This window comes from Gavia stellata, chromosome 4 (genome assembly GCF_030936135.1).
Source record: "Gavia stellata isolate bGavSte3 chromosome 4, bGavSte3.hap2, whole genome shotgun sequence".
NCBI classification, from domain to species: domain Eukaryota; kingdom Metazoa; phylum Chordata; class Aves; order Gaviiformes; family Gaviidae; genus Gavia; species Gavia stellata.
The window spans coordinates 1159619-1171769 of NC_082597.1; the positions used below are offsets into that span (position 1 = coordinate 1159619).

Here is a 12151-nt window from a genome sequence, read left to right on the forward strand (position 1 = left end):
GACAGCGCGTCGGGCTGGCCGTCCGTGTCGGGAGGGTCTGCTGCTGTGCTCGGATTTAGGCAGCCGCCTGCGTGCGCAGGACTGGGGACGGTCTGTGGTTTGGTACGGCACGTGAGCCGCGTACCTGGGTTTGCCGTCCCTCCTCTCCCAAAGCGTGCTTTGCCTCGCCGGGAGGTGGGGGGGCTGCTGCTGCCCCGTCTCCCCGGGGCTGCCTTTCCATCGCGGTGCACAAAGCAGCCTCTGAAAGGGTTGCATGGCTTAAACCTCCCCAGCCTGTCAGAGGTGGAGCTTCCAGCAGCAGGTATTCGGACATCGATGGCGCAGCTTCTGTGCCGTCGTGCCGGAGAAACTTACTTTGATTTACCGTGCGTTGCTGCCAGCAGCACGAAGCATCGCTCACCAGCTCACCCAGGTGGTGCCTTTTCTAGATGTGAGTGATCAAATCGCTAAAGCATCCAGGAAAGTGCCTGGAAGATGGATGTTCCTGGGGATAAAACACGCAGGAGCCGGCAGCGTCCTGCCTGCCCCAGACCTGGCCTCACCCCGTCTCGTCCTGTCCTTGCAGCCCCGAGCAGAGCAGGCTGGCGGAGCTGGAGGAGCAGGCCAAGAGTGCCAAGAAGGGGATGTGGAGTGAGGGGACGGGCTCCCACACCATCCGGGACCTCAAGTACACGATCGAAAACCCCCGGCACTTCGTGGACTCCATGCACCAGAAGCCGGTCAACGGTAAGCTGGCGCCAACTCTGACCCTCGCTGCTGGGCGCTGGGTTCGCCCCTGCCCTCCGTCCTCTGCCGCCTGCCTGTACGTGGTCTCGGGGGCCGACTGCCTGCGCCGTGCTGCTTGGGTGCCGTTCCCGGCACCCTCTCGCCGCGGACGAAGGAGGAGGGCTGGCTCTGGGCCCGTAGCTCCCGCCGAGCCCCTCCGCAGCACGACCAACCCCTCTGCTTTTGCTCCGCAGCCATCATAGAGCACGTCCGGGATGGCAGCGTGGTGAGAGCCCTCCTCCTCCCCGATTACTACCTGGTCACCGTCATGCTCTCGGGGATCAAGGTGAGGCTCGGCTGCTGGCCCCGTCCCCGGCAGGCTGGCGTGCTCAGCAGTCCTCTTTGCAGCGATTTCCCTCTTGAATTTGCCCTGTCATTCGTTATGCATCCTCTTCGGCGCCTTTCGGCACCGGTGCAAGGGTGCAGGGCTTGCGCCCGTGCCTGCTGGCTGCCGGGCTCGCGGGACCAGGGCAGGGATGGATGGATGGAGGCGGGGGTTCAGCTGCCTCGTTGCCCGCTGTGTCGTCCCGCGGGCACCTTCCAGTCACAGGCTGGTTGCAGCCCGTGGTTGTGCGGGTGCCGGTGCGGGGTGTCGTCGCCGGGGTGGGAACAGGTTTGGGTTAGGCGGGTTGCAGCAGCCCGAGCTCTGGGCTGTTGGATGCCCTGCAAGGGTCCCCTGGTTGCTGGGTGAGCGGTTGTCCCTGCTCAGCTGGCATCGGGGGGGCTGCTGGTGCGTGGACCGGAGAGCTCGGCCCCCCGGCATGGCAGGAGGCTGACGTGGAGGGCGGCTCTTGGGCTGGGGGCTCCTGGGGCAGCCCTGCCTGCCCGCCCCAGCGGTGCTGGGGACCCTCTCACAGTGCCCTCGCTGAAGCACCAGAGCCACCTTTTTATTTATTTTTTTTTTTCCCCTTGCCCGTCTGACCCAGGATGGGTCCACCCTAGGCAGGACTACGCTGGGAGTTGGTCCCCGTAGCCGGGTTTGCTCCCGGCAGTGTTTACTGGGTTTACCCGGTGAGTAAAGAGCTGTGTCAGCGCAAAATGGCACAAAAGCATCGGTACCTGCAGCCCCCCAGTCTGTCTCTCCCAGAAGCTACAGCCAGAGCACGGGGGCTGCGTGCAGCCTTCCTCCCCAAGGAGGTTTCCCACCCCCTTGCCGAGGTTTTAGGGGCCAGCCCGTGCCCTGACCGTCCCCCCGCTCTGCCGCAGTGCCCCACATTCAAGCGGGAGGCGGATGCCCCCGAAGTCCCCGAGCCGTTTGCGGCCGAAGCCAAGTTCTTCACGGAGTCACGGCTGCTGCAGAGGGATGTGCAGATTGTCCTGGAGAGCTGCCACAACCAGAACATCCTGGGCACCATCCTGCACCCGGCAAGTGGGGCTGGTGGTGGCAAGGGGTGGGAGACGGTCCGACGGGCTGTTGGGCGTCACTTGCTGGAGATGCTAAAGGTGGTTGCAAGGTCCGGGTGCCTCCGGTGGGGCTCAGGGCAGCTGGGAGTGGTGGGCTCTTTGCTGGTGGATGTGGGCGACCATGGTCCATGCGAGCAGCCCACGAGGAGACCAGAGCCCCGTGGGTATTGCTGGGGGGGTCTCCGATAGCCCTGGGGGCAGCGGGCGCTGTGGCCAGGTCTTGCAGGGCTCTTTGGGGACCTCTGACATCTAAGGGGCTGAGCAGGGCGGGTGAGGTCCCCCCTCGCAGCGGGACAGGGGGAGGCCAGCTCTCCTGGGGGGCACAGGGGTAGATGTCGATGCCGCGTCCCCCGCGGCTGAGCGTGCGCCTCCTCCCCTTCTCCACAGAACGGGAACATCACCGAGCTCTTGCTGAGGGAGGGCTTTGCCCGCTGCGTGGACTGGTCCATCGCCGTCTACACCCGCGGCGCTGACAAGCTGCGTGCGGCCGAAAGGTGAGTCCGATGCCAGGAGCCGCAGGGCTGGGTGCTGGGGTGACTCCAGCCCCCTCTCCCCATCCATGTGTGGGGTACCCCCAGTGCCCTCCCAGCTGGGAGGTAGATGCGATTTCTCCTTGCGAGTCTGCGCCAGCCCCACTGCCTCTGCCAGGGCTTTGCTGGATGATTTAATGTACGGCACGTCCGTCCCTACTGGGGACGCCGGCCTGGGAGTCACGCCTGTCCCCCCCTCCTGCCAGGTTTGCCAAGGAGCGCAAGCTGAGGATCTGGAGGGACTACGTGGCCCCCACGGCAAACCTGGATCAGAAGGACAAGCAGTTTGTAGCCAAGGTGAGTGGCTGGCAGAGCAGGGGAAGGGGCAGGCAGGCTCTGCCGACGCAGGGCAGGGTGCCCGGCTGCCCGTGCTGGCCTCTACACGTGCTTGGACAAACCCCAGAGCGTTTTGCTTCGGCTACATCCCCACCACGGACTGCGGTGCACGACTGCCCAGGCGCACACCGGGATCTCGGGCAGGCCTGGGGTGGGAAGAGGTGAAACGGAGGGGAAGGGAAGGGGCCATGGTGTGTGGGGAAGGGCTGGTGGGTGCCCTGGGGCCTCACTCCGGCTGAGTGGGTGTCACGGCCATGCTCTCACCCCGCCTGCCGCTCTCCTGTCTGCAGAGGGCTGTTTGGGCTGGGCAGAGTTTCCCTTCCCTCTCCTGCCTGTGTTTCCAGCGCGGTGTCAGGCGCAGCCCCTGCCCCGATCCGGGGGTCGCTGGTGTGGAGCCGTGGGGCTGAGCCCCCGGCTGGCACCTCCCTGCAGTGGCTGACCCAGCTCCAGGGCCTCCCCAGCCCCACACATGTGAGATCAGCTCTAGGGATGCCCCACTGCAGCAGCACCCGTGTCCCTGCCGCACGGATACCGTGCCCAGCACGGTTCGGAGAGCGTAGCCGGTGCGAAAGGGAGGATGCGAGGGAAGGCGAGTGGGGCTGACCTGGCGCTGGCCCCTGCCCTGGGTGGTGGGTGTCCCTGCGGAGGAGCATCTCGCCCGGGAGCGCGGCGGTGGGCTGTGGTGGGCTGTGGTGGGCTGTGGTGGGGCGCGGGGGTCCGGGCACCGCTCGGGGGGAGCAGCCCGCTAGATGGTGCTGCCGGCTCGCCCGGCGCTGCAGCTGGGGGGGCTTCGTTCTGCTGGAAACCCTGGGAAATACGCAGCAGTCGGATTTCTTGGAAAGCCAGCTTAACTCCTGCGCTTTCCCTATGCCTGGGTCGCATCCTGCCCCGGAGCATCCTTCCAGCTGCTCCGTCCCTGCCCCTGCAGGGCAAAGCCCGGAGCTCTTGCGGCTGGGCTGGTTTTCAGCCGCACGATGCAACCGGCTTAATTAGCTCATCCGTGCGGTGCCGTCAGCGGGATCTGCGCGGCAGCTCCTGTCCTGTGGGATGAGGCTGGGGAGGTGCTGGCTCGTGCGTTAACTCAGATTACACCCTTCTCTGCAGCTGTCCCTTGGTCAGCTCAGATAAGGCTGGGAGGAGCGGAGCTCCCCAAAAACTTCCCGCCAGCTTCCCCAGGCGGTGAAGGGTTTGCCAGGCTTTTCCTCTTCGCGTGGCGTATGAACATGGCCCGAATTCAAGCCCAGAGGGTCCCTGGGAGGGCCAGAGGTGGGAGCCCATCCCCAGGGAGAAGGACCGCTTTTGGTCCCCGCCCAAGGTGCCGCTCTCGCGGTGAGAAATAACACCTGGGCAAATGCCCCCGCCGCGGGCGCGGGGATGGCCGTGCCAAGGCGCTGGCGTGCTCGGAAGCGCCATCCTGCCGCTGGCAGAGGCTGCCGCTGGAGCCCGCGCCAGGAGCCGGCACGGGGGGTGTTAGTCATGCTTTGCTCAGCAGCTTGCGGAGGGGGCGGGTGGACGCTCCTGGCATTTCGAAGATGCCCATTATTTTGTTGAATAGCTCGTGCGCGGGCTGGGGTGCTGGCAGAGGGCTGCAGCAGGCGGCTCTCTGGTCCCGAGCCCCCCCCAACAAGGCAGCAACGGCATCTGCGGTGGGTTTGGGGCTCAGCGGCGTCTCCAGCCCTTGTGCTGGGTGTTGCTGTGTCCCCCCCCCCGGAGCAGTGGGAATCCACCCCCGGTGCCGTGGAGCGGAGGGGACCCTGATGTGCAGGCTGCATCCTGCTTAGGGTCCTGGGGCAGAGCGTGCAGGATGGGGCCCCCCCGTTCCGGGCACAGCCCCTCGCTCTGCCGGGGTCACCCCCCAGTCTGGGAGCACTGGGTCCCCCAGCTCGCTGCAGCCCAGGGTCCGCTCCGGCACGGTTTGGCTGCCCTGGCTCTGCAGTAAGAGCCCCGAAACATGGTAAGCACCACGCTGCCGCCCTGTTTCCCGGGGAGAAGACGCAGAATTTCTCCGCCTTTGGTTAAAAGCTGCTTTTTATGCCAGCCCGTGCAAATCAGCATTTAGGGAGCTGTCAGCCAAAGCCCCCCCCGCGGCCGCCGTTGCTTTTGCAGCGTCAATTTTTGGTCTTTTTCCCTTCCCGGGGATTGTAAGTGACAGGGAAAATCAGGACAAATGCCCGCACGCCTCGGAGTGCCGGAGCTGAACCCGCAGCTGGGCACGTGCCCGGCCTCCCCAAGGGGCCCCGTGGGCCCCGATCCGTCCTCCCAGCGCCCCGCAGAGGGGTCTGGGTGCGGGCGGGCAGGCAGCGATTGCTCTGGCGCTTGAAGCCGCCTCCGTGCTCGGCAGAGCGCCGAGGCGCTCGTTTTGCAGCGGCAGAGCTGACGTAGGAGCTGCTGGGGGGGAGGAGGAGGAGGAGGAAGATCCCAACCTGTCTTTGCACCGTTGAGCAACCGCGACAAATCGGCTCCGGCTAATTTTGGATCCCGCTGCCGTCGCGGTCAGCTGCCGGCTGAAAGGCAGAAGCCGGTGCTTTGGGCAGAGGGGTTGGTTTGGGGGGAAATTAAGGCTTGGCCTTGACTGGGGATTTGATGCCTGTGAGCGGCAAGAAGAAAAGCAGTGGAATAAAAATGTGAAGAGGCTGGAGGCTTTTTCCTGAATTCCCTACGTCAGCTTGTCTTAGAGCACCCAGGAATTTGGGACAGCACTGCTTAGAGCTGAATTCATTACCCTGAAAGCCATCTCCTGCCAAAAGCTGTTTATAATACAGCTCAGTACGTGGGGCTCGGAGGGCTGTGCGAGCTTGCGTCGTCCCAGCTCCCCGCTGCGGGGCAGGATCAGCCCCTCAGGGTCGGGGCTGTGAGAGCAGCCGCTCGCCTGGGGCACGCCGGGCTCCGTGGGCAGCCCCTCGGCCGCATCCTGGCTCGCTGGCTGGGCTGCGCATCGCCTCCTGCCATGCACCGGCTCCAGCGCTTTGCAGGCTGGAGGAGGTGGTTGTGGATGAGCTGTGCCTGTGGTTGTTTTTTTTTTTTTATTATTCCTTTTTTTTTTTTTACCCCTTTACAAAATGCTTGGAACCTTCGCCGTGGCCAAATCATCTCAGATCTCAGTGGGATGTGCCAGAGCCAGCCTGGGAGCCGCTCTCCTGCCGAGCTGAGCGCCAGACCCTGCCAAAAACCCTCAAAAAGCAGTTTTCTCTTTGGGCGTCCGCACCAGCCCCTCTCTCACCGCTGGGCACCAGCTCCCAAAGTGCCGCCGTCCCTGTCTTGCAAGGTCAGGGTGCCCGAGGTCGCGCCGGGGCTGCTCGCTGTGCAGCAGCCTGGCCTCAAGCCCTCTCCCAGGAGGGCTAATGAGCCGCCCTCGTTACCCCAGGGCAGGGAGCGTGGGGCATAGCTGGGGGGACGGTCCCGGGCACGGGGGTCCTCAGCCCTGCGAGCACCCAGGGGAGCTGCTGGGGCGAAGCCGACAGCGGGGGCAAAGCCCTGGGGTGGAAAACGGGAAACCTCGCTGGGATCAAAAACTGGTGAGAAAAACTTCTCGAGTGAAAAATATCGGCAAGGTACCGCTCTGACCTTCTCGCCCCGGGGGAGCGGTGATGGGGGGCAAGCCTGGCCGGGGCTCGGAGCCCTGTCTGCCCGCAGGGGCATCCCCCAGCCCTCCCCTCCGTGCTTCCCGGCTGGAGGAGCCGGGGCGTGGGGTGAAGGCTGTGTCCTGGGGGGGTTTGGGGAAGCGGCACCGGAGCACGCAGGCACTGCAAGAAGCAGCTGCAGAGATTTAAAAAAAAAAAAAATCCTTTCACTCCATTTATCAAAGTGCCTTTCTGAGACAGGTGAAGCTGTAATAAATATTGGATAAAGGAAGCTGGCCATAGCAAGCTGAGAAATTGTTAGCAAGAAAAATGGCCCAGCCTCCGAGGCGGTGCTGTCTCCGGTTTTGCTGTCGCCTCTGTCACCGTGTCCCCCCGGGGAGGGGGCTGCGGAGTGCCTTCTGCTGCTTCCCTGCACGGGCGATGCGCTGGGCTGGGGCTGCGGCTCCTGCCTGGAGGAGGGTGAGCGGGTGCCCGAGGAGGGGTGGGCACCCAGGGATCATCCTCGGCTCCTGCTGCCTCCCTGCCCTGTCCTGCCTGGGACTCGCAGCCCCTGGGTGCGCCGGTGCCACGTCCTGCAGCGTCCCGTGCCCCTGCAGAGACCCATCGCAGCCGCGTCAGCCTGGCGAAGGGCCCTGCAAGTTAATTCCTGCCAGGAAGGGGATGCTCAGGGCCGGAGGGGCTTGGCGAGACCCCGGTGCCAGTCATCGGCTCCTGCACGTAACCCGGGCTGTGCCGGAGGCCGGGGTGCCCGGAGCTCGCCGCTGCCCGCGGGCAGGAGCGTGCCCTGCCGCTGCCTCCTGCCAGAGAACAAATGAGATCTGACGGCCGCTCCCGCAGCTCCGAGATGGAAGCGGGGAGTGCGCGTGATGGATGTGTAACATTGTGTGGGATTTGCCCCCGGATCTGACCTGCAGCTCTCTTGGCTGCAGTATCTTATCTTCGCGTCTTGCTTTTTCTAAGCCTTCTGCGAGAGGGAAGGGATAGGTGCCCAACGCGCTGCTGGGGTCCCGTCCTGACCCCTCCAGCGGTGAGGATGCCCTGAAGCACGAGATTTGATTTCTCCGTTTAGCATGCAAACCACTCTGGGCTCGGTTCTGCCTGTGAACAACAAAAGATCCTGGTCCAGGGAGAGGCCGAGTCCATGGGTGGGGATGTCCCCTGGGGGGGTTTGCTGTGCCAAAAGGAGCCCCGGCAATCCTCGGTGTCTGCTTTAATTTTAATTCCTATAATCCTGTTATCCCTTTGGCTAAGTGTGTTTTGAGGGAATGATGTGCTTGCTGGGGCAAAAAGTGCTGCAAGGGGGGCAAGTCTGTGTCCTTCTCCCTCCGCTTCCCCCAGACGCTCCGGAGGGATGCGCTCCCTGGGCTCACCATGGATGAGCAACAGCGGCAACCTTTTGCCCTGGAGGGGACTGGGTTTATGCTGGCAGCAGGCAGGGGAAGATCCATGCCCTGCCATCGGGAATACCGGGGTGCCTTGTCCTGCTCCGCATGCTGCTGCTCGGTCCAGGCTGGAGAGCAGCGTTTAGTGAAAACTGAGCAGATTAAACCAGCGTGCCCTGAGCCCCGCGGTCCTCCGCCTGCCTGCACAGCCCTGCCTGCCTTTGCCACCAGTTTTTCTAATTAATTTGCTCCCCGGGTGCGTGGAGAACCCCCAGCCAGGACACGCTGTTGCACCATCGCAGGGTGGAAGAATCGCCGCTGCGGGCTGTGCTCGCTCCCTCCTCTACGTGCGCTCGTCCAGTATTGGTGCCCGCGGTCTAGTCCCCTCTCCGGTTTTGTTTGCGGAGTGAAACCCCGGCGGGGCTGAGCCCCGGCACAGGACCACACACTGCTGGCGATGTGCTGGTGTGCCATGGTGTCACCTCCTGGGGACCTTGCAGGGCTGTGACCAGCACTGAGCTTCCTGGGCTCGGAGAGCGGGACCATGGATGTGCTGGCAAGCCATCCAGTGACCCACCGGGCACCCAGGATGGGGTTGGAGCCGCTCGCTCTGTGCCGTCTGCTGGGGGGGCTGAAGCCGGGGTGCGTGCCAGAGCCTGGGCAGCATCGCGGTGGTGCCCGGCTCTGGGGCTCGTGCTGCCCGTGGGGCGCTGCCCTGGGTGCCACGCTGCCTGCGGGCATGGTGTTCACCTCGGCCTCTCTCCCTCCCCAGGTGATGCAGGTGCTGAACGCAGACGCCATCGTGGTGAAGCTGAACTCTGGGGACCACAAAACCATTCACCTCTCCAGCATCCGACCCCCCCGGCTGGAGGGGGACAGCACGCAGGTGACCGTGGGGACGCGTGGTGGGGAGGTGACCGTGGGGTGAGATGGGGAGGGTGCTCTGCTCTGGTCCCCAGCAGTGTCTTTGCTGGGCAGCAATCGCCGGCGTCCGTGACCATCCCTGGATGGAGTCCCCTCCTTGTGAGGCTCCTTTTCTGTCTGCTCTGCCCCCCTCCCTGCCAAGTATCCCCTCTTTCTTCCCGGGGGAGCCCCACCTCATGGGATGCAAGACGCCTTGGGGAGGGTTTGAGCGTGCACTCTGATGGCTACAGGGAGACCGACGCCTCCCTCGTCCCCTGCCTCAGTTTCCCCCTCTGTATTGCGGGTGCCATCGCGGCCCCCTGCTCTGGGGAGGTGGGAGAGCCCCGTTTCCAGGGCGCGGGGCTGTGGAGGATGTGCGGTGGGATGCTGCTCGCAGACAGGCTGGCGGATGGGTGACCCATCCCTGTGGACTCGTGCCCCTCGGCGGATGGCCACACGGGCAGCGGGGGACCGGCTGCTCGGTGTCCTCGGGTCCTTTGCCAGCTCTGCCCTCCCCGTCCCCTCTGGCCTGACGTTTGCCCGTCGCTGAGCAGGAGAAGCAGGAGGCTGCAGGGCTGCTGGACATGATGCAAAGCGTCCAAAACCCTCTGGTTTTCCTTTTCCTCCCCGCCGTGCTGTTCGGCGAGGTGCTTGGCCACGCCGCCCCGAGCATCTCTCCCCTCCGTCGCGGGGTGTCGGCAAGCGCTTCCCTCCTCCCCACCTCTGGCTCCGGGAGGAGCGGGCTCCTCTGTCCTCCGCCTCGAAAGGATGCTCGGATCTGACTCGTAGAGACCTGCAATGTCAGGATCCGATGGAGGAATCCCGTGGACTGAGGTCTTTGGAAAATGCCGCATTGTTCGTGCACAGTTTGGTCTCCGTTTACCTCCGCTGTGCTCGGTTTGAGCATCTTGCAAGCCGGCACGCACTGGAACTCGAGCCCCGCGCTCGGCAGTTACATGAAAGCGCCCAAAATAAGCTCTGCCGCAGGGCTGCGGGTCGCACGCTGCGGCCCCTTCACCTCCTCTCAAAGTGCCTCTGCGGGGCTGGGTGCCGGGGCGCTGGTTTGATCCCCGTGCCCCTTTCTCGGTAGCTGCCGGCAGGGCTGTGACTGGCGGTGTGGGCACAGGAGCCAGGCACTGCCCGGCTGCACCGGGGCGGCAGCCAATCTAAAACCATCCAAACGCTCCTTTGGGGCAGGGATTTACCTGCTTGCTGCTTTTTTTGCTTTCTTTTCCTTTTTTTTCCCCACTAATGGTTGATGCACTCGAGAGCTGCTGAGAGCCCCGCCGAGCACCCGCATTGTTCCTAGCGGAAACCTCCTCATCCAGCGCCTCTCGAGATGGCGAGGAGTGCTCAAGCCGGCGAGCGAGAGGAGGGCTTTCCAGCTGGGAGCAGAAAGCCAACCTTCACCCAGATTTACGCAAAAGCCGCCTTTTCCAGGGATGTTTTTTTTTCCCCGAACAGCACCGACGCACTGAGCGCCGGCTCGGGCTGGCCTCGCCGCGCTGGCACCGTGTGCCGCGGCTCGCCGAGCTGTTGGTGTGTGCCAGGGCAGAGCCCGGGTTGCTGTGGGAACGGTAATTTGGAAATTCCTCCCTCCTAGGATGCCGCCTTGTTTTGTACACACTGAATTATGAATAACTTCCCAGATTAGCCTCTTCCTCCCGCTGTTTCTCTGGCGTCAGCGCCGGGTGGACGGGAGCCGCCGCGAGCCGAGCGGCACGCTTGCACGGCGGGGAGCGCGCGGGGCGGCTACAAAGCGGCCACCGGTGCCGGTGGGGGGGACCTGTCCCCTCGTGCCCCACCGGCACGGGGCGGCGCTGCCGGGAGGAGCGGGCTTTCTTTGCGGAGTGGTCGCGGTCTCCAAGGAGACTGCAGAAAGGCGGCTGGCCCCCGCCGCGCTGCCGGCTCTCCGGCAAAATCCTTCGCTTGCTTCGGCGCTGCGGCCCCAGTGCGCGGGCGGTTGCCTTCTCCCTGCCTGCTGGGAGCTGCCGGGCTCGCCACCGGTCCTGCCGCCATGCGCGGCGCTGGCGCTGCCCGGGTGATGCCCTGGACACGGGCTCATCCCCCCCGCTGAGTCTGGGGTCTCGCCGCAGATGTCCCAGCACTCCGAAGTTGCCGGATCGCAGCCAAATCACTGGTCTGCGTCTGGCTGCTCGTTTGGGGAGCTCGCGGCACGGAGCGGGCTTGGTATTTGGGAACATCTGCGCCTCTAAATTGCGCCCAGGGTTTGCAGGTGCTGGATCCTGCTGCCGGACCCGGGGGCAGCGTGAAGTTAACCGTCCTCACGAGCGTGGCCTGGCCAGTGCGACCCCAGGTCGTGCAGCACCACTGCGGAGCGGGAGCTGCTTCCGTCTTCCTCCTCTCCTTCCTTCTCCTGCAAGGGCTGGGGTGGCCGGTGCTCCGGAGCCTGTCCTGCCCCGGCCTCGGGGGGAGACTGCGCGGCCGTGACCGCTGTAGCCATGAGATTCAGAAAATACCTGTTTGGGTACGTGGCATGCCGGCGTCGTGCCAGCCTCTTCGCTTGGGCGTTCCCAAACCAGGAGGGTTTCAAGCCCCGGTGCTGGTGCGAGCTCTCTTGCCCTTCGTGGTCTCCCCACCGCTGCTTGTGGGTGCCCTTGGAGCACGCAGGAGCGAGTTCGGCCACCCTGGCTTGTGGGTGCCTCGGTTCAACCTCATTTATTTCTTTTTGGGTTTTATCTTCCTTTAGGTCCTTCTGCATTCTCATTTCTGGCTCTGCTTATGCGGTTGCTTAATTACCTGTGAATGCAATTAATGAAATGTTTACCCCCCTCCCCTTCCAGATCATTAGTTTAAAAAAAAGAAAAAAACATCAAAAAACTCATCAACCACCCAAAAAGGGCCCGTCCAGCCAAACCGGGCACCTCGCTCAGCTGTGTGCCCCTCTCCCCCGTCCCTGACTCGGGGCTTTGCTGCTTGCAGGGCGATGCTTTGCCCCCGAGCTCCCCCAGCCCCACGGTGCCTGGGGACCCTTGGGTGCTGCTGCTCCCGTTTAATCCCTGCTCCAGCTCCTGTGGTCTGGAGCTTTCTGCGCTGGGGGGCTCGGCGTGGGAGACCCTGATCCTGGCTGCCCTTGCGATGGTGGAGCCTGAGCTCAAGGCACGCACATATATATATATATATATTTTGGGTTGATTTTGGGCTGTTCTGGAAAGCTTTACCCTCGAGGTGCTGGGGGGGGGGGGGTCTGGCAGCTCCGTGGCAGAGCGCTGGGGCTCGGCAGCGTTGG

General features: G+C 64.2%; 1 protein-coding gene across 1 annotated transcript in view; it reads left to right on the forward strand.

Moving 5' to 3' along the window:
• SND1 (staphylococcal nuclease and tudor domain containing 1) overlaps positions 1-12151 on the forward strand; it is a 137644-nt gene that overhangs the window by 12343 nt on the left and 113150 nt on the right. The window contains 6 exon segments of the mRNA XM_059816483.1: positions 566-726; positions 960-1051; positions 1972-2130; positions 2557-2663; positions 2906-2996; positions 8771-8884. Coding sequence (XP_059672466.1) covers positions 566-726; positions 960-1051; positions 1972-2130; positions 2557-2663; positions 2906-2996; positions 8771-8884 — 724 coding nt within the window.